Genomic DNA, 21,745 nt, shown 5'->3' with positions numbered 1-21,745 from the left:
AAATACAGAGTTGTACTGACTTCATTTAGATGTGCTTTACAATGCTTTAGGTAAATAAGGTCAAAACCACGTTTGGAGTCACAATATTTGGAAATAAATTTTAAACTAAACTCAGCAAACAACATATTTCTAAGCCTAAGGAAGAACAATCGCAGAAGTTTTTGCTTGCTAAATTAAATGAGCACAAAGGCATGAATGGAGAGGGAAAAAGGAAGGGCAGAGCCCCTGAGAATAAGGGTGAAAAATTATCAAAGGAGGAGTCTTGCTTTGTCACCAGAGGTGATAAATTGGATCGTCTTTTCTAGCACCATTGTCTCTGCTTTTCAGGCTGTTGGAGTGAAACTGGAGATTTTTTTTTTTACCTTTTAATGGCATGGCTTTGCCCTGCTAGCCCTAAAGGAGACAGGCACAGCTCATAAGAACTCTGACAATGCACGAACGACTTCGTACCAGCAAATATGTCATTATGTTCTGCTGCTTCAGGGTCACGTGCTGGCTCTGCAAACACAGCTGCAGCGCTAGCAGAGTCACTGTGCTTGTGACCCAAAGTCGCCCAGCCTGCCAGGGGGCAGAGGGAAATCCAGCAGTAACAATAAGCTGCCAGCCTTCCATTTTGCCCTGTAAAACGGCTGCATTCTGGTACAGACTGAGTTTCTTTCGATGCCGCAGAAAGTTACTCCTTCCTCTTTGTTTGTACACCTGACAAAAGTCCTGTGAGTAGCCAGGTACCCTGGATACAAATATTTCTTCCCTGAAATCACAATCTGAATTTTCTGGTTTGTTCCTGTGTTTCAAGTGTAAATGTGGGATCCGAACAACTCTGAGTTGAAGGAATCCGGAATCAAGATTTGTATTCAGCTGTTAAGATTTAAGCCATCCCTACTGCAAATGCAGGCAATTTTTTTTTTCTCATTGGTGATTCTCTCCCGCAGATGCTGATGTGCACGGCAAAGATGTGTCAATGTCCTTCCTCTTACAGCTCCAGTAACTTCCATTAAGAGATCTGGCCAAGATCCTCAAGCCAGTCACAGGAACAGTTAAAAATGTCTCCCAAGTCACACCGTATTTCCCTGGGGAACCACTGGAAACGTGTTAGAAACACAACTGACAGAAACACTGCAGAAAATCACCATTTACAAATATCTTCAATAACTCATGAGCCAGTTTTGGAATTACTGTAATTGTGCACAGCGCCAGCATGTCAGCAATACTTTGCTCAGTCAGTTCCTAGCATAGCTTGTAATTTAAGTAACTTTTTCCAACTTTTAATTACAATCTTGTGTAATACAACTCACTGTGCTTTGTGCATACCTTGAGGGAGGTGGTATGGTCTGGTAGTTGTTGTAAAGAATTGGGAATTAATTACAAAGGACACAGTTTTTGAGTTCCTCTCAAATACTTGCTCAGCTGTGTAACCTTGGGGCAAATCACTCAACTGCTTTGTGCCCAAGCAAACCCAGCTGTAAACCATCTTGAAAACCAGATGGTGCACAAGATTTAAACTGCTCAGGAGGATGAAAAGGGATAGGGGAAAAAAAAATAAATAAAAAACTTCTACAGCTCGTTGCTTCCAGTGGAGTTAATCTAGACTTAACCAATATAACTAAGAAGAGAATTTGCCTTGATATCAAAAAAACCCAACCCACTCTCAAATCTTTTTTTTTTTCCTTTCCTTTCTTGACTTTATGTCAAGCACCTTCTCTCTAGAGGCTTAATTTTAAACCTTCAGTAGAATACATGTTTTTCCCTGGCAGCCTGAAGATACTAATTCAGGATCAGGTTCTACATGACTAATCTTTGATATTTTACATGATTATTTTTAGGCACTTAATTCTGTAGTGTTTTCTTCTCCCTCCTCAGCCTTGCTTAGATTCAGTGGCACAGTGGTGTGTTCTAGGGCTTAGAGTGCTGCACTGCTCATAAAAATGCTGAGCTCTATTGTCTTCTGTAGATGGTATGTCCTGGCTTAAAACCAGTATCAAAGCTATTACAGGATTTGTATTGCTGGTCAATGAACAAAGGAAATACTATACTCGAGTTTCTGTAGACAGAATAAATGTTTGCCACATGGTAGTGTTTAGGAGAAGGCTTAAATGTTTCAATATTTTTTGGCCTTAGCTAAAACGCAGACTTTTTTTTCCTTACCAGTGCTGCAGGAGTGTGGGAATACTTACTTATGTAGGAGTACAAATGTAGGAATACTTGTGTGTACTTCCAAAGCAGGGTGTATTCGCTTATAAGAAGGAAAAAAAAAATATTTTAGTCTAGTATGAACCAGGAACATTTAAAGAGGTGAGATATAAAGGAGACATTTTATGCACTAATCAGGAAAGACCTTGCATGTTTTTATTATTCATTATTGAAAATAAAACAGTGACAGGTTTGAAATTTGTTGAACATTATTCCCAAAAAAGGAAGGATTAGAGCTGAAAGAGTAAGTTACAAACAAATTTAACAAGCTAGAGCACCTAATTCTCTTATGCTCTCATGAAAACAAATGTTGTCAGCAAATTGTCTTCAGCAAATTTAGCCCTTGTTATAGAGTACTGAGATCGTAAAATATTTAATTGCTATTCAAAATTGGTGATCATTTTCCCAATGTAAACAATTTTCAGTTTGTGTGTCTCTGGGAAACTTTTTGCTCTATTTCACGTTACTGAATTTTTTGATTTGATATTTGAGCTATGCTATTAGTAATTTCAAATATTGAAATTCAGTGCTAATAAACACCCTACCAAAGTGCCTGCAATGAATAACGACACTGCTCAAACATCAAATTGTTAATTAACCATAAGCTAAAGTAGAAATCGCTGATATTGAGTCCTTGTTTGCATGATCTAACTTTCCTTTTCCTCCCTGCTACCACTTGAAACTAATTTTTTTTTAAAAAAAAGGTGTAGTTCTTTTGTGTGAATAAAAGAATTTTAAATTAATCAGAAGACAAGACATTCTCAGATAATCAGCTGTGGAAAACCATAAATAAAACAGAAAGTGAGCTGAGGATAGAGCAAATCCAGGTGATAAGGAAAATCAAGCCTAGAGTTGTCTAATACAGGGGCAAGAAAAATGTAAAATGCACTTTCAAGCCCTGAGCTATATAAATACTCATCAGACTCAATTTACATTTTTGCTGCTCATAATGAGTAAAAGGTTGATTTAGCTCAGTATTGCCAGCTGAAACCGCAGCTGGGAGTATTCTTCTATATCCATGAAACCAGGGTTTTCCCTTCTGTGTTCCTGAGTGTTCATCATTGAGCTTTACTTCATTTCATGGTCCTGTGAATTGCTCAGATGGTCTGTTTAAAAAAAGATTGTTAGATCATGACTTTCGCATGGTGCAGCCCAGTTTCTTTCCCCTCTCATCAGGAATGGAATGATGGATGCTCCACGTTGTTGATTCTGCTACTGTAAAATTGGCCAGCTCACACGACACAGATCCCTTTGAACATGCTGAGATGCACTGCAGTGAGGTGCTGCCAGTGAAATATTGATAGACTGTTGGCCTGGATGCACTGCAAGGTGTTGAGTAAAGGCTGCTCTTAAAGCAAATAAAAAATGATGAATTCCCAAAGCCAGGAATTTCAGGTATCGTAAAACCTTTTCTTCTTTTACAAAAAAAAAAAAAAATCTAATTAATTTAATATACTTTATGCGAAGGCCTCGTTGCTTTAAAACAGCATCTCGAACTTGAAATCTAACTAGTTTTTGGGAAAAAAAAAAAAGTTAAATAGTTTTAGGTCGCTTCCTTGGCCTTGATTAATACAGTCTGTTTTTTGGCAGGTTTTAAACCACACTGCTTTGTCTGTCCCTCTCTCATTGCCGTGTAGAAAACCTACAGAAAAATGAGAAGTACTACAAAATGCTGCTACAAGTATATATTTTGCCCATATATTCACTTTCAGAAACAGTCAGTATGCGTTTAAAGAAAAATAATCTGAAAAAATAGTGACTTTTTTTAAAGTCTCCCTTTAAAGAGACACTGTGAGGCCAAAGCTTGCATATGAACAAATCTCTCCCCAAGTTGCTAAGAACACTTTCTAAACTCTTTCAGTTACTACTTTTCACTATTTATGCTCTTCATTTACTTTTGCCTTTCTTTTCCAGTCTTGTAACTAAGCAAATCTGGTAAATTTTGCTTGCTCAGTGTAGCTCACATCCCTCTCCTTGTGTCTTGCTGTAGCTTATTGCCTATGTTTGGGAATACGACCATCCCCATGAGAAGTCACTTCTCTAAAAAGTAGAGTTTAATTATTTTTATTAATAAAAATCCACATTTTAAGCCTAAACTCTTTGACTGTGTCCCTTTCAAAAAGGAAATCATTTGGGACAATCTATTTTTTAAATCACAGTTTCTAAATTCTTGCCCCAAAGAGCAGATTCTGTAAGTTCCTTTGCTGAATGAGCACAGAATATTTAAGGAAGATGTAAAGACAAAACGAAAGAGCCTCTCACACAACCTGATTGCTGAATTTCAGCAGTGCCGCTCATTACCAGCTTATTTCTTGCCTTTTTTTCAGGGCTGTGGAAAACAATTTCTGTCGGCTACATCAAAGCGTAGTGGCAGATTTCCCTTTGGAAGTCAGAGCCTGTTTCAAACGTCTCTTTAAGTCCTGCATGTTTGGAGACTTGGGTCGGACAAGGTGGAGGCCTCTTCGTTTCTCTCCATTGCAGCTTCCAATCATCCTGCTGACCTCCTGGCAAAGCTGCTGGAAGGCTTCATGCACTCCCTCACAGTTCTCCCGGGCTGAGACTTCATAGTAAGTACCTCCCAGTTCACTGGCCAGTTGGAGTCCTTCTTTGGAGGACACCTGCCTGGCTCGCAGGAGGTCTCCTTTGTTGGCCATCAGAAGCAGGGGAATGTTAGCATTTGGGTGAATCTTGCGGATGTGCTGGTGCAGGGGACGGATAACTCGGTAGCTCTCATAGTCTGTGATGGAGTAAACAAAAACGAAGCCATCTGCCCAGTAGATGGAACGGTTTATCTGCTCTTGGCAGCATATGCTGTCAGTGTCATCCTGCCGTCAAAACCAAGAGGTGTGAGATTAGAAAACTGAGAACAGGGAGCAGAGAGAGCAAACAGTCGTACAGCACTGGTAGCTACTCGGAGCTTTGCTTCTCAGTGTGCAGGCAGAAACCTCTCTGACTGCTGGGGAACGTACCAGGGATAGGAGAAATTTCCACTGCGTCAGCGGCGTGTTACAGGTAAGCAGTGCAGGCATGGGCAGAGGTCAGAGCAAATTGGTTGGAAATAAATAACACCCAAAATATTGATATTGAAAAGTTTGTTCTGTATGCTATTGTACTAAACCGGCGTGACAGAAACTCGCACTGTTATTGTGGATGAAATTGTGATGGACATGGTAAGAGCATTACCAAATTCAGCAGGCTAGTCATGCTACTGCCAGTGAAGGGTTGTCCCCCAAGGTGGGGTTTTTAGGGCTTTTTCCAGTTCTGTATTCAATGTCTCCATGGATGGGGGTTCTCACTTACTCTGTTTGAAGCCTGACAGGTTTTTCTGCCCTGTAAGTCTCCAGGCAAAGTTTCTTTGAAAAAGCAATTTGTTACAAATAACCAATTACTGGGACTGAAAATGAGGTGAAATCTCATTGCTCGTTTGCAGAGCAGCGATGGGTTTGTATGATTGTTTTGCTGCTCCCATGTTTGTTCAGTTCCTCACCGCTCCCGCTCAGACAGCCGTAACCATCACCAGCGTTGGGAATATGAACCTGAACACAACACTGTGGGGCTTGAAAAGAGATCAGCTCACTTTTCAAAATGAAGCTATTTTCAGCTAATCCTCTACTCTTTGTTATCCGTGCTGGTATGTGACCCTACCAGATAGGGAGATCACTGCTGCAGTTATTGCCAGTGTGCTTGGTTGGTAAGAACTGACATTCCTGTCAATATGACAAGCTTTGTAATTTCTTCGGAACTTTGTAATTTCTTTGGAACTTTGTAATTTCTTTCATATCCAACAAGGCGCTAAGCATATTCAGTATTCAGCTCTTGATAAAATTGGCAGGAATTAGAGGCTTTTGTGTATTTTAGGGAGGAGTTCAACATCATGAACACCCTTCATGTTCTGCTAGCCTCTTTTCACCAGCAAACTCCTTTCATGGGGAAAAAGAACTAATTGCTCTGGCAGGCGTTTGAAAGGACCCAAACTTTTATTATTATTGTTAAATTATATTAAAGAAATCTCCATCAACTTCAGTAAGACTATTAGAACATATGTTCCATTATCTATTTATCTATAGGATATATATCTGCCATTCACATTAATGGAATTTGAGTGTGCTCAGCGATCTCTCGAAACAGATCACTTCTGTTTAGATGCCTAAATAGGAATTATAAAGCCTAACCTCAGGAAGCAGAGGTGGAAAAGAATGAGTAAAACTGGTCAGTTCTTTTATAGTAGATCAGACAGTAAAAAAAGGACTACCAACAAGGTTCTTCTGTGAGAAGAAGGAAGCAGAATTTCTGAAGGCTTACAACTTTCAACAGGAGTTCTGCTAACCAGCTGCCCTTTGTAAGCATTTCAGTATTGCCAGTAGAGACGCTGGCTCATCGTACCTACTAGCTCTTTGCCCTTGCCAGCTCACAGCAACACGAAATGCTGTTAGCAGTGAAATTGTTTAACAGATACTTTCATCACGCCTCTCCCTCCCCAAAACCCTCAAACCCAACAGAGTTGCTCATGGAATGAAGAGGGATCCTCACTAGCAGCCTTTTTAAAAGGTTAATGAGTGTGAACTCAAGCCAGGACAGGGCAGACTGTGGGAAGAAGGGCAATTTGTGCTGTTGGTGTCTGGGTTGTTGCCAATCTGTAGATAATTAGCCACCCTTCATGTTCTGCTAGCCTCTTTTCACCAGCAAACTCCTTTCATGGGGAAAAAGAACTAATTGCTCTGGCAGGCGTTTGAAAGTGTTTTTGGAGAAGGTGTATGTTCAGAGAGCCCTAATGAGCAGAAATTCTCAGTTACTCCAGCTAGGCCCACCCAGCAGTGAGATGGATGGATAATCCCCAAAGGAATGCTTTATTCAGGAAAATCAAAGGTGAATGGGCTACTTTTTAAATGGAAATCTCTGCTCCAGAATGAATTTTGAAACACACAGTCATTTGCCATGCATGGACCAAGCAGCAATGAATCACCTCACAAAACCAGTTATCTGTTTGCCTCTGTTTCTCTCTTAAACATTAACATTTCCGGTGGGGATAGAACCCTGAGCGATTCCACATGACTTCCTCCCAAAACGCTGTGCTCAGCCTGCAGAGTGCAAGAAACTCTCTTCCTTAAAGATTTTGACAGAAAATCCAACCTCTTCTCAGTCCTTTTCAGGAACAGAGCCTTCAAATGATTTCAGATACATCATTCGAGGCAAACAGAGACACAGGCTCAGAGCAGCGTGTCCGTGAGAACTGTTGAAACAGGGCAGACCTTTGCCTGGGACAAAGGGAATGAAACTCTTTCCTAACTGAATTTAAATGGTTTCTGACTAAGAAACCTCAGCTGTTGGCGTTACTAAATTTTGTGGAGCTCTGGCTACAGTCACAGAACTTTAGGGCACACTCTTAATGAAAACAAGAAAATAAACATATATCTGGTATGAAAGAGGGAATTAAATTCTTTCACTCCTTCCTTTCTCCGTGGGATAGAACAGAGAGGGGATTCCCTTTGTCAAGTGTTTATCAGGCAGTCTCATTGTGCCTAATCACCACTAACTCTTTGCAGGTCCTCTAAGCAAGCTGGCATAGGGCCTTGGTACTGTTAAGTCCCACTTGAACATTTGGAGGACTTCCATAGCAGCTTTTGTTTGCTTTTTAGTGTCTCGAGTAAACGAGGGGTCCTCTCCACTGCTCTGTGCACCCCCAGCAGCAGCAGAGAGTGTGGAACTTTGTGACAAAGCTTAAATCTACTTCCAGTGATCAGAGAAAAGGGAAACCGAGGCTGTGGGAGCTTGGCTTATCCTGTTGTGTAAGCTCAGGATGGAACAGTTCTGCAGCACAGGAGGGAACCCATGCACACATGGGTCTGTGCAGACAAAGCAGGGCATGTAAAGCTGGCCAGGCCTAGCCTGAAAGAGGATGAGAGAAGGTGGTGTTCCCATCCAGAAATGTATTTGGCCAAGTCAGAGCTTAAGCTGAGGTTAAGGCCAAACCTAGAAGCTTAGGTTTGATGGTGACAAGAAGATACTTAATTTTATCATGAAATCTCAGCTATTCTATAGGAATCTCTCACAAGATTTCCACCATTCATGTAAAAAACAATTTTATTACATTTCCTGCTGCTTTGACACTATCTTCACCCTCTTGTTCTGCATGAGAAGCAGATCTTCAAAAAGAAGACATCTTAATCTTAGATCCTGCTTGGAAAAGTATTTCTAGAAACAGGTTCCCAGTCAAATATCAAACCTAGAATATCTAAAACACTGATAGAAAGAGGGGTGTAGATAAATGCTAACACCTTAAAAATAAGAAATTAATAACATTTTAAAAGTGAGGAAACCACTGAAAAGCACCTTAGTTGGAAATGACAACTGTTATGAGGCCTGTCCCCTTGGAGAGAAACACCTTTCTAGAGAAGAGAGATTCTGGGTGTGTAGAAAGGTCTAAGCTGAGCCAGTGCTGGGCTCTAGGCAGGTGAGTTTTCTGCCATGCAGGGACAGAAACCATTTGACAGGAAATAAAACAATCAAGGAGGTGGCAGGGGCGAGCCAGATTACGATTTTACTGCTATTCAGGCTCGGTGTGCAGTAATGTGTTTAAAATATAGATTTAATTTTGACTTGCTCTTGAAGGAGCCTGACTTAACCTCTTCAAGGGCTCGTTTTAGCAGGGCTTAAGGTATCCCCATGAGTCTTCCTTTGGGTTTGAGCCCAGGTGTACTTCTGCTAAGTGGAGTTACTTACAGATGGAAGAGCTGGCAACAAACAAGAGACAGTAACTGTGCCGTAAAGTACCGATGCGAAGTACCGATGCGCTGAGCAGATATTTTACCTCCAATGAAACAAAGGGAGTGTCCTGCACCTGGAGAGAGATCTGCTCCCCATCTATGGTGAACTTTCTTGAATACAAAGCACCTGGAGGAAAAGTAAGATCATTAGAGCCGTGACTGTAACAAAGAAGAACGAGCACATAGAGGCAAAACGGAACCGTTGAAATCCAGGGTTTTGAGGCTGATGAAATGTAGCTGCGTGTAGCCAAGTGCATGGCACCAGAGGGGTTGTGTGGCTGTGTACTTAAGTCAGGTGGTTTTGTGTTTGCTGTGTGGTCAGATGTTTTCAGTGTACACCCAGGACGGAGTCTGGGAAGGGCGGCTCTTTGTATTGAATCAAATAGTCAAAGTGGATGCACAAATCCCATTCAGGTTTTCAGTCAATATTGTTAACTTTTGAAATTGTGGACTGCATATATTTTCATTCTCAAACCAAGATACCCAGCTCTTGTCTTCAAAAGGAGAGAGCTGTTTCCTATTGCATTTTTCGGAAAGTTTTTAAAAAAGGAAAGTATTCCAGTTTTACACACAGAGTAAGCGACTATATACAAATCACTCAGATGCTCTTCGGGATTTATGTAACCTTAGCAGTCAGAGTCTGGTTGAAATCCCCAAAGACTGGACGCTTAGAATCTGACTTCTGGTTAATCTGAGTGACACATATTCAGGGCAAAGTGTTACTTCAAAACACTTAGGCCTGAACCAGATCTAATAAGACCATCCACAGCTTCTCTGGGCAACCTGTTCCAGTGCTTCACCACCTTCAGAGTGAAGAATTTCTTCCCTACACCTATTCTAAATCTCCCCTCTTTCAGTTTAAAGCCACCACCTCTTGTCCTATCGCTACATGCCCTTGTCCAAAGCCCCTCTTCAACCTTCTTGTAGCCCCTTTAGGTACTGGAAAGCTGCTATAAGGTCTCCTTGGAGCCTTCTTTTCTCCAAGCATATATTTACAATGTAAGGAAATTTAGTATGGCAAAGTTTGCTGCATCTGAATCCAACATCATCGTATTATGTTTTAATACTGACTCTGTGAGGTGATCTAGCCCTTCTGGGAATTTTTATTTTTAAAACAGATCAGATTTTAAGCTGAAATGATGCTCTTTTATGGGAAGATACTGTGTCCCTGAACCAAGACCAGACAACATATTATTCGTACTGTGTAATGCATTGCAGAAAAAAGAGCAGGTACTTCCAGACACTGACTATGCTCTGCCTTGTACCCATCTGAAGGAGAAGCATGGTTGAATGATCACAAATATACTGCCACCTGTTTCTTATTTCTGGCATATTTATTTCTTCTGCAGCATGGCTGTTGGGCTGGTAGCTTAATGAGAAAAGCATGTGGTTCTCAGCAATGTCTCTGGCAGCAATCCATTGCAAAGCTCAGAAATCTAACTTGATGTATGGTCTCCCATAGAAAGAGACGGAGAAGAAAGAGAAATAGTGCAGCCAACCGTCAAGGTTACTTAGGGTCAGTGCGAGGGAGCTCTAAGGAGGAGCTTTCAGATTGTATTTCATCAGGCAAGCAGAGATCAAAGGTGTCTTGTACTGCCATCTCCTTTCCTAACTCATCATTCTAAACTCAGCATGCGTCTCCAAAGTGAAGAAATCACTGCTTTGAATCCTGTCCTCCTTCGCCCAAAAGCTGTGAGATGGCCTACGTGTGGGATGTGCTAGTAGGTACGAGCACAGTGTACGTAGATCCTTTCTACAACACTGGCCAACACACTTAACACTTTCCTGGAACAGAGGCTGTGAATTAAACAGTTCACACAAACACATCCTCTGAGGTGTCAGCATTAAACAAGAAATGCAGTAGGAGCAGTTTGCGAGGTCACTTTACTTGCCTTATGGAGAGAGGACTTCAATTTGGAAGTCTCCCTTGTCATAAAAGCCACTGAAATAGGAGATTACACAGAAAATGTCTGAACTGCCTTTTGCACACTTTGGAATTCCTCTGGCTTCCCTGGGGTTGCAGAGAGAGCAGCACTGGGTTTCTGCGGTTTAGTCGATATGCAAGTTGCTCCTTGAGTCTGCATTTTAGTACAGGTATGTCCCCAAGCAAACCTTTTACTCTGATCCTTTTCCATCAAGTTGGGAAAAAAAAAAAAAAGAGCTAAAAGGATCATAAATAATGAGCCTTTGATTTATTGCTTTCATAGCTCAAGGCTATTAACTGAAAATATGCACCTTATGGACATCCAACTCTGCTCGGCTTTCTTGTAACATGTACCAGTCACAAAATAGATTTCCTTTCACGCTATCTGCAGTTCTGCAGGAGAAAGCAGACTCACCAGTATTGGCTTCATAGTCTCCAATAAATCTTTTTGTGAGAAAGCGCACAACCAGGGCTGTAAAACAACAGAAAAAATATGGGTCTTTAATGTGAACCAAAATCAATCTTTGCAGAACACATGTAATATCTTACTGGAAGAGTCAGTATAATATGAAACCAAGTTAATCTTTGAATTGCTCACATATTATTCTGCAAATGTTTCTCTCAGCACTCACAGAAAAAGATCTAGGGCCAGGCTGTGATACCTAGTGCAGAGTTTTTCTCAACTCGCATTAGAAATTACCCTTTCGATTCAGTGTGGCTGCTCAGTGCAGGACACGGACGTGTGTTTGTTGTGATTGCAGGTGTAACAATCTGACCCCTGGTTTGAAATCATTTAGAAAGAGAGTAACAGGCCAGTAAACTGAAACTAATCCCAATACCACATTTAAGACCTCTTTGTCATATAAGAAGTGAGGCTGATGGATGTAATGGTTCTTTCCAGCCTTAAAAATCCTCAGTCCTCATCAAGAAGCCCATTAGTGATATCTAACCACATCCAGCAAACAAACTGCATGTGCTCTGCACACATGGGTCATGCTGCTGCACCCTGGGCCTTCTCGTTCACCTTAACCTGTGCTGCTTTCTTACACTGTTGGATTAAAACATTTTCCTTCCTCTTGATCACTTTATAACACTTAAAATCCCATGGTGGCAACAGTAACTCGTATTCCTGTAGTGCTTTCCTCTCAGCAGATCCCTAATCATTTGTGAAAGCATCTAGTGAATAGCTAAGTAGAAGGGTTTATTCTGCAGACAACTCTATCAGATCTCATTTAAAATAATCATTTTTCTCACAGTGGATACCAGGTCGCCTCTTAAGTACCCTTAAATGAAACTGACTGTGCAGCTATCTTCAACAGACTACTGAAAAACAGTTTGAAAATGTGGCTGCTTCAAATCCAAAGCAATCAAACATTTTCCTGAGTCCTGTGGAACCTCAGATGCAGTAAAACAGATCTGGCCTTAATAATTTCTGAAATCATGAACTGCGTATTCAAAAGCAATAAAGCTCACTTTGCCCTCTTTTTTCCCTCTCTCCTTTGGAGAATAATATGGGAAGACACATCTTGTACAATGTTGTCTGTCTGCAGAGCATAAAACACTTACAACAGGAGAATAAAAACCACTAGTCCCTTTTTTGGGGTGTGGAAATTGAGACACAGTGAAATAATTTGCACAAGACCAGGTGGAATCATTTGTGAGTGTGGATCTCCAACACAGTGCCCTCTCCTCTGATCCACCACTTCAAGTTGGCTGCTCACATGGACCTGCACCAAATCTGTGCCCTCTCCTCTGATCCACCACTTCATGTTGGCTGCTCACACGGACCTGCACCAAATCTGCTTCCCAAATTATTCACTGCATTTTCAAAAAAAAACCCACAAACAAGCAAGGAAAAAAAGCCACTTAAAACGTTCAAGCTGCAACAGTTAAGAGTTTTCACAGCATTGGGTCTGTCTGAGCTGCAAATGCGCTCGTTAAGTACAGCAGCAAGAAAAAGCATGGAATTACACCTGTGGACTTACCTGTCTTCCCAACGCTACTGCCACCCAGTACCACGAGCTTTATGATTTTGTTGGGCACGCAGTCCAGTACAGGATACTCTGGTATGGGGAGCAAGAGAAAGTTAGTAGAATACTGTGACATAGTATCCTGAGAGATGAGACGCATGCCAGAAACGAGAGCTGTTCAACTCCAGCAGGAGTTGGGGGAGAAAAGAAGGAAAACAGCTTTTCGGCGTCTGTTCTTGGCTGCGTATCCTTGGATTGAGAAGCCTTCTCATTTCATTTAAGTAGTTTTCCGGAGTAATGTTAGAGCGACTGGCCTCCTCTTCCCGATGCCTCTGCTCCGACAGCAACTTCGGAAAGCAAAAGGGAACTTTTTGATCAGCCCCTGTGAAAACTGACTCCTCTATTCCCCAGCCAATCACAAGTGAAACCATGACATTCCTCCAGCCGGCACCAGCGGATGCCTCCATCCACCACGCTCCCTCGCTCCCCGCTTTCTCTCTCCCCACTGCCTGTTTTACGTGCTGTCCCTTGGCTCTTTGCTAAACCGAGATTCTTCTGGTTTACGGCCATCACCGTAGCGTTTGCAGCGAGATACCGTCACCCCCGTGCTCCGCTCTAATCCCACTTTGAATAACCCCGTTCTGCCTGTCTAGTTTCTTCGCATTTTCAGTTGGCTCCGACTCCATGCTCTGTTGTTCTCCCTCTCCTATTGTGTCCTTCAGGGTTGGGCCCCTTCAGGGTGCTGAAGCTGATGGGACACTCCTCTTCAGGAAAACAAACACATTCCCCCCCCGCCCCTGCCCCAGTTTTCAGGCAGCTGTGCGTTATTCCAAAATACTAGTTCACTTATGTATCCTCCAGGATATATTTGATCGACTGGTTTATACATGTCGTTAGTCTTAATGGCCTGCTGGAATGTGGGTTACCCTTGGGTTGGGACACTGCAGTTTCTCCAAACATGGAAAAGTGAATTTAGGGCTGGCGACAGGCTTGGGAAGGCTGAGGAAGGACTCTCTATCCTTCAGTGGGACAAGCCAGACGCAGGCAACGAAGAAAGAATGACTTCTGTAGGAAAACCCAGCGTACTTTTAAGACAGCTGGCGGCTGCAAGGTCTGTTGGGATGACAGCATGTAACCGTACACTAGCTGCAATCAACTCTCGGTTATCAAGGATAATGGGGAGGGAAGAAGAAGGGAAGAGCAGTGGGGAGGGAACGGCACAGATAAAGCAAAACTGCAGATAATATAAAACAGATGGAATTTAAACTACAGAAAACATAGCCAGAGCATTCGTCTTTGAAGAACTTCTCAGAAGAGGTCTGCGAGGGGCAGGAGCAGCTTTGGGCAGCAGTGGGAAGAGGTGGGCCTGCCTGGTGCAGGCAGCATGCTTCTGAGACGTGCACTCTGTCACGCTGCGTGGGAGAATGGGTATTAACGGCAAGTGGCACCGCAGCTAATCCACCCACAGATCATGGAGACTTGAGGGTGCAGATTTTTCCCGTCTTCTGGACACTTCTAGCAGGCAGAAGGTAGACATGGCTCCTTACGCAGAGGCTGCAGCCACCACAAAGGCTTTTTCTGCTCAGCTGCTTTCATGCCACTGCTTTCCATCACAGCACACACACCAGTTCTCCCCTGCGGGTTCTAGAGGCCAGGGGTACGGTCACGAGCCAGCACAAGAGGATGGGAAACCAGGCCAGGTCTCTAGGTAACCAGCCCTTCCCAAAGCACTGGGGGCCAGGTTGTCAAATGATCTCAATTTCCTTGCCAGCATCACAGAGGATGTGCTGAGTGTGAACTGGCTTTAGAAAAACCCAGCTTCGGTGCACAGCAGGCCAGTGAAACGAGCACAAGGTTCAGAAGATTTATGGATGTGTCGCTTTTCTAAGGCTCTGTTTCCCCTCCAAAAACTACTTCTGAAGCGGTATTTGTGCAGAGTTGCTGCGTAAGCACCAAGCGTTATTACTTTGACCATCAGGAGAGTCAGCTGATGAAGAGGTGGAACAAAATGTCTGGAGGGCAACCCAGCTCATGGTACTGGGCAGGAGCTGCCAGATCATGTGTCTTTTGGGACATGGCTCCTACGTGAATGGTTTTCTAATCTGCCCGTGTAAATTTGCTTCTGGATTTTTGCAAACACCCAAACACTGAAAAATCTTTTCCAGGAAATTTCATTACCAGGGTGCTTTAATCTCACACAAGTTTTGTAAGAAGAGGGAAAATGAGAGGAGGAATAGGAAAATGCTCGAAATCTTGTGGTCGATTAACAGGGCACTTTGAAATGTGTTATGGAGCTGGACACATTATAAATTTTGGGATTAGCTAGCAGCAGTACGTAACTGTCTGCCTCTCTAAGTGTAGGATGTTGGAACCTTTGTTACCGTTTGCTATTAAAAGCATATGTTAGTGAGTAATAGAAAAGTATTCATCAGAATAGTCATCCTATAAAAACAAAAAGTAATGTATCTATCAGCTTCTAGGTGGCCAGAAGAGTTTCAGCCCAGGAAAAAAAGCCGGATAAGTTAAGCAAGGTCATGGAGAATATTCTCTATGAGCAAAGACATTCCTAGAAGAACACAGATCTGCTGGCTTGCTCCAAAAGAGAAGCCATGCAGTCAACAGAAACAAAAGTTAAAGTCCTTTTGGGTAACCAAACGTTGTGCCAGTGCTGAGGAACGCCAGGACCTTGCAAAAGCGAGTGAGCACACGTAAAGTCAGCAGGTGAGCTTTAGTCTCGAGAAATGTAAGGTAATGCATCTAGAGAAACAGCATATAAACTATGCTTAAATGGTGCTGAACTTGGACGTGGCACTCATAAATTAGGAAAGAGGCCTTGAAGTCATCGCTGGCCATTCCAACTGATCAGCTCAGTGTGCAATAGCAGCAAAAAAAGCCAACAAAATGTTGGGCATCCTCGGGAAGGGAAAGGAGAAGGAGACACGGGGTGGCATTCTTGCTGAGCATCCCCATCTCCACTGCAGGGAGCAGTTCTCTGCATCTCAAAAATACAGTGGGGTGTGCGAAGGCACAGAGCTGGGCACCAAAACCAGTCGTGGGCATGGAGCGGCTGCTGGATGAGGAGAGACTGGAAAAGCTGTTTACCATGTGCTCGTACGGATGCTGGTGCTGACACAAGACAGGAGATGCGTGGGGGCAGGAATGCAAGACCAGCGGTGGAGGAAATGTTGAACTGCTGCTTTTGGCAGCTGTGGTGGCTTCTGGTTGCTGAAAACAAATGTGACAGCAGTTTTAAACTGCATCTTGGAAGCAGACCAGTCGATTTCCAGTTCCTTTGCTAATATGGTTCAATCTAAAGGCTTCTTGTGCTTCTACCCAAAGCTTGCTTCTACTGTGTGCAGAAATCTGTCTGGAGAGAATGGGTTTTAGTAATGAGAAAAAAGCAGCGTATTCTCCAAAAGTTTTAAATCTATTCTCGAGCTCCTTCCCCCCACAACAAAAATTATAACTCTAGGCTCTAATTCTGAAAGAATTCGAGTAAGATCCAGAAATAAAGCCAGAGGTTTTCAAATCTGATTCTTATCTGATTTTCTAGAGTGTCAGAATAGTCTTTTCACTGAGTGAAACCATGCAGAAGGATTCACACTATTTGAGATTGTATAACCCTTGGCATGTAGAATAAGAATTGTTTTTAAAAGAGATCGTCATTGTTTGTGCACAATGGGCTTATATTTAGCTAAGAAAACCATGTTTTAAATTCAAATTCTCTTGGAAAAACAATAGCTTAAATTAGAGGGAGAATGTTTGCAAAACTCAGAGCAACTTTGAAAACATTTAGATGATTCTGGAGATTTCACTAACCACTCCTTGGGTTCCTCCATGCAAAGATATGTGCCTTTGCATGTTGCACAGAGATTATGTTATTTCCACACCAAATTTTTTTCAGATTTATTTATTGGTCTGTGTTGCTTTTGGCTACGGTTTTAATAAGATTTTCTATTTTTATTGTTGTTGGCAGTCCTACACATCTTCAGAGCTGAAGCATTCTAAAAATAAAAAATACTTGCCATCACCATAGTGCTTTTCATACAAGGATGTCAAATTGCTTTTAAAACTGGATACAATTATTCCTCATATATTTTACAAAAGGAGTAACAGATGAGCAGAGCCAGAGCAATCTTGCAAAGATCCCAGCATGTTGGGTGAAAGGGCTATTGTCACTCTTTCCCCTTCTGCCTTGCACTGGCAAAGATAATCTCTCTCCTAAAAGTGTATTTGTGGTGGTTACATCTACCTCAAGTACATGTCAGACGGTTTTGTACCCTATGTTGATGTTATGATGACATGGCTGGACCAGCACGGCTCATTTCTGAGCAGAAATGCTAAATGTGGTGCTGGGGAAAAGCCAGTTGCTGCAGCAGATGCTGTGGTAGAACTCCCCGCTCCTGAGTGCATTCCCAACAACAACGGATGGATCTCTGCAGCTCTTTGTTCCGTGTCGCAAACTTGGGACCCAAACGCCAGTTGTCACACTGCGCTGAACAAAAGTCGTGTTTTAACCACCTTTTTGCTCCCAGAAACGAAATACGCTCCTAGTTGGGAAAGGCAAATAAACAGCATCTTTGCAGGAGGTAAGAAAGGAACAGAAGGGAATGTGACACGCACGAGGATCCAGCCTTTCCCTGTGTGCTGGGGATGTCACCTTGTGCGGAGCCTGGTCGTGGGCAAAATGTGTTAAAAACTCGGCCGTGTGGTTCAGCAGGAACCTCAGAAGATGCTGTCTGGGGACAAGACTGTCATTTTAGCACCGCATTTATACCCAGCACAGAGTTGTTCTGATCCTGAGGCCAAAGGGGAAGGAAGTGTCATCGGATACTATTGCGACAGCCGTGATAAATCATATTTGATTCTATTTTGAGATGTAAGGGAAGCGATCGTTTAAATATATAGTTTAATTGGGTTAAACGCTGTACAGATTCCACTATTTCTGTATTTCCTGTCCCTAATTTTGTTGCGTTGCCATTCATGGAAACCCTATAAGGAGCATGTGTCCTTTTTCACTTTTAGCATATTTTGTACGGATTTTTTTTTTTTAGGTTGCGGAATAGTCTCCCTTGGGAGCCCGTAGTAGATGACGTGTAAAGTACAATGTGTGTAAGAGAACATCACTGCAGGCCAGCAACTCAAATAGAACGGAAACATCTCGGCCTCATAAAAAAAGTTTGTGCTTTGGAAACTGAACCATCCTCCCTTCCCCACAGATATTCCCGCAAGGTCGGGGCTGGAGTAAGGGGCGGCGTGTGGAAACAGTGCTATCGCGGCGGACGGAGCACGAGCACTTTTCAACAGTTAATACAGAACATGAGTCGGGCTCCTTCCAGGTTTGACACAATTCCTAGACCTTAATCAGCCGGATGTCAAACAGTTCTACTCAACCCAGGCTTCGCCGGGGATGTTTTCCTCCGATAGGTGTTGCCTTTTGGCGTGCAGCACGTCAAGTGGCGACTTGGCAATGTTTTTCACTCCTTTTCAATGTTTTTCACTTCTTTTCAATGTTTTTCACTCCTTTTCCTCCCGGGTTTTCAAGAGATTCTGTTGTCATTTGTAGCGCCGCGCTCTGAACGAGCCTTTTTTGTGATTTTTGCTGAAACAGGGGCGCGCGGCGCAGGCCGGCAAAGCATCGCTTGGTGCGAAACCGCTGTCGGGCTCCGCCACCGCCACGACAACTCCTGTTCGGGGGGGCTCACGGCCGCCGAACGGAACCTCAGGAAAGGCGGAATTGCAGCACCTTCGCCGTGTCTCGGCGCTCCGGGGTGGCCGCGGTTTCCCTTGCTGGGGGCAGTTTGGTGGCATCCCTCCAGCACCATCCCTGTGCGATGGCGCCTCCCTCCAGTTCCACCAGTGACACGCGCATCGCCCACCCCACTGGGGCCGGGACGGCGCTCCGACCCCCTCGCATGACCCGGCTGCCTAGTACCGAGGAGGGAAGCGCAGGGAAGGCGGCGGAACCTGCGCGGCGCGGCGCGGCGCGCAGCCGGCGCCATTTGGGCGCCGCACCTCAGCGCACCGGCGGCGCGCGGCGCCGTTTGGCGGTTGCGCCACCTGCGGCTCCGGCTGCCGCTGTCAGTTGGGCGGCTGCGTCCCAACATGGCGCCGGCGGCAGCGGGGGCGGCCGCGGGGCGCGGGGCCGCGTCGGGCGGATGGAAATACTGATGACGGTCCGGAGACTCGCCTCCATCTGTACCATGGTGAGAGCCGCGGCCAGCCGGGCCGCGGCCCGGGGGGGGGGGGCGGCGGGGACGGCCGGCGAGGGACCTCCGTTGCCGGCCCTGGCGGCGGGAGCGGCCCCGCGCTGCTGGAGGAGGGGGGGGGGGGGGGCTGAGGAGCGCCTCGCCGCCGCCGCCATAAGAATTAGTAAAACTGGTTAAAAACCAGGAGCTCCGGGGAGCAGCGCCGCCGGGCCGGGCAGGGGTGTCCGTGGGAGGCGGCGGGGCGCCCCGTGCCGGTCCCCCCCCCCCCCTTCCCAGGAAGGCACGGCGGGGAGCGGCCGTGCCAGGGAAGGGGCGAGGGAAGCGGCGGGCAGTGTTCTCCCGGTGCCGGAGTGATTGGGCCCGAATCCCGGGAGGGGAACGGGGCTGGGGGAGCGCGGAGCTCGCTCCCCGCCCGCTGTCGGCAGAAGCGTGTTTGGGGCAGGGGGGGTGCTCGCTTTCGGAGAGAGGAAAACTCGGGGAATTACCGAACATTTATTCTTTTTCTGGCTCAGGTCACAGTCGTGGTAACTAGGCTCGGTTTAAAGGTTGTTCTACTAGTTCGTAAAAGCTCTGGAAAAATTTCGCATGGATGCGCGTAACAGGGTATCGCCCGTATTGCCAGTGAAAACCTAGCAAGGGGGAGGCTGATAATTGCGTGATTATGCAGAGTTTTTAATGAAGTCGCGTTGCGGCGTAAATAGAGGCCAGCAAGTGGTTTGTCTAGCGCTAAAACACCGCTGACTCATAATAAAATATTGCATCTTGTTAGTGACACGCCATCGAAACATCTCCCGAAGATTCTTGCTGTAAGGAGTTTAATCAGTGTAAACTCTAGCAGGGCTTTGAACTGCCAAAATCCAACTTGGATTCACGCTGAGGGTATTCAGTTTTATAGTCTCGTATCGTGATTGCTCCAGTCTGGAGTGTCATAGTAATACTTTTAGCAAGAGAGGTTGATTTTTATTTTTAAATTTGTGGCCGTGGATACCTGATCTGAACGTTTTCAGTATCGCAGAAGGCTTCCCAGAACTTCATACTTCACTAATCTCACTAGATTTTTTTTCAACAGAATTTATATTTTTAATAGCCCATCACAAACACAGGTGAAATTAAGGTCACAAGAAGCGGCTGAATCATGACTTCGTTGTGGAGTTCTGCACCCCAGAGGCAAGTGATTGACTCAATCCCATATAATATTTTGGATGCATTCCTGAGATCAGCTGACTGAGCCTCAGATTAAGAGGGCAAATGCAAGGCAATGCGTCTTCCTATGAGCACGTAGCCAAACTGAATACAGCCATTCCAGTGTTTGTGATTTGTTTTTAGAGACTTTAGCTGTATGTACTCAATCTTGGATTCATTTCCCCTCCTTTGCTTACCTTGATTTTGGTTGGGATGACAGAAGAAAGCTAAGCAGATACTCGTAGCCCACTCATGTTCCTTCTGAAGTACTATGTTTTTTTTCCAAGAGGAGACTTTTTACAGTATTGCAGCTTTGGGGAAGCAGGTTCTCCTTACTGCTTTTGTTTCAAGTGGAAAACTTAGTTTCATTTCTTTGCAGAAAACGTTGAGCAGTGCTGCTAACACTAAGTAATTGTATGAAGCGTGCTTCTAAATTCTTACATAGCTGTTTAATCAATTGCTGTGGAATTTTTCAGCATCAGTCTTTTAGGTGCGTATGTAGCTTGGCTAAACTTAATGCCAATCTCACTATTCTTTTTCTCAGCTGGCGCAGGAAAATTAAGGTCCGGGTGGTATGTTTTAAAATTGAATCCGTTTATTTGCATCTACTTCAATTAAGGTCCAGTAAGTAAAAATACTGTTTGCTTTGTCATAATGCAAATATGAAACACCTAAGCCTTCTTTATAAAAATATTTAATTACATGAACAAAGCCCCTTGGGAAACTACTTTCTTCAGGATTATTCTAATATGTAGTGAGTGTACAGTACTTTACATATTTTTAGTAAAATACGCAGTTTTTACCAGCACTTCTGGTCACCGTCTGTGCTTCAGGCTGGAGAACTGAAACACAGGTTTGCAGTGTTCTCAGACCCCTCAGTCAATCTGCATCACAGGGACTGATTTTTCTGACTTTCTGCCTCTGACATTCCACTATTCTGCAATATCTCTCCAAAAATTAAATTCAGTGCGTGATCTTCTTAGTAGACAGTAATGTAGTTAGAACATTAATCGTATTCCCCTCCCTAAAATAACTTCTGAGTTTTTTTTACTGTGGATCATCTCTCCTGTGCCTCATGATCATTGCATTTCCTTTACGTGAGCACCGTCTCTTTTTCAGCGATTGCACAATGTTCATGTGGCAGCTATAGCACTGTGAAGGTTGGAAACTCGTAGGAAAATACTCGTTCGTTTGAGTATGATTCATTGTTTGGTAAGGCTGCTGACACCATATGGCAAGACACATCTGTAGCCAAGAGCTATCAACCAGAGCTCTGGTTCTCTGCTGTGTCCCTTTGACTTAATATTCTTTCCCAGCCCTTATCTTTACCGTGGACTTTAGGAAGTTTTGTTTTCTTCTGGCAAGCAACTGCAAAGTTAACTGGGAGAGTGAAATAGAAAGTACTGTTGAGGCATTTTGCTACCCTTCGTGAAATATGCATAGTTCCTGTTCAAAAATATTTAAAAGTGGTAACTTTGTAGTTCTGTGGTGTATGCATGGTCATGG

The 21,745-nt window shown here is 43.9% G+C and overlaps 2 protein-coding genes across 2 annotated transcripts in view; one reads left to right on the top strand and one right to left on the bottom strand.

The window, feature by feature from the left end:
* Nucleotides 1-4,547: 4,547 nt before the first annotated feature.
* LOC104380739 (ras-like protein family member 11A-like) lies at nucleotides 4,548-13,008 on the bottom strand. Its single transcript, XM_009988293.2, has 4 exons — nucleotides 12,864-13,008; nucleotides 11,294-11,350; nucleotides 8,999-9,081; nucleotides 4,548-5,015 (listed from the first exon to the last, which is right to left on the bottom strand). The coding sequence occupies exons 1-4, from the start codon at nucleotides 13,006-13,008 to the stop codon at nucleotides 4,548-4,550; spliced, it is 753 nt and encodes a 250-aa protein (XP_009986595.1).
* A 5,984-nt stretch (nucleotides 13,009-18,992) lies between these two features.
* LOC104370741 (ubiquitin carboxyl-terminal hydrolase 12) overlaps nucleotides 18,993-21,745 on the top strand; it is a 30,355-nt gene continuing 27,602 nt past the window's right edge. The window contains exon 1 of the mRNA XM_086619431.1: nucleotides 18,993-19,054. Coding sequence (XP_086475557.1) covers nucleotides 19,007-19,054 — 48 coding nt within the window. The 5' untranslated portion in view covers nucleotides 18,993-19,006. The remainder of the gene's footprint in view (nucleotides 19,055-21,745) is intronic.

The sequence above is a fragment of the Tauraco erythrolophus genome, chromosome 13 (assembly GCF_009769465.1).
Source record: "Tauraco erythrolophus isolate bTauEry1 chromosome 13, bTauEry1.pri, whole genome shotgun sequence".
Lineage (NCBI taxonomy): Eukaryota > Metazoa > Chordata > Aves > Musophagiformes > Musophagidae > Tauraco > Tauraco erythrolophus.
Note: the sequence above shows the minus strand (reverse complement) of the source record. Positions and strands in the feature narration are given on the sequence as shown.

What these genes read in the sequence shown, in the direction of transcription:
- LOC104380739 (XM_009988293.2), bottom strand. Translation starts at nt 13,008, where the DNA reads ATGCGTCTCATCTCTCAGGATACTATGTCACAGTATTCTACTAACTTT. An exon ending in CAGTAGCGTTGGGAAGACAG is followed by an intron (nt 11,351 to 12,863) that starts GTAAGTCCACAG and finishes GTTGTTTTACAG; the next exon opens with CCCTGGTTGTGCGCTTTCTC. An exon ending in AGACTATGAAGCCAATACTG is followed by an intron (nt 9,082 to 11,293) that starts GTGAGTCTGCTT and finishes CTTTTCCTCCAG; the next exon opens with GTGCTTTGTATTCAAGAAAG.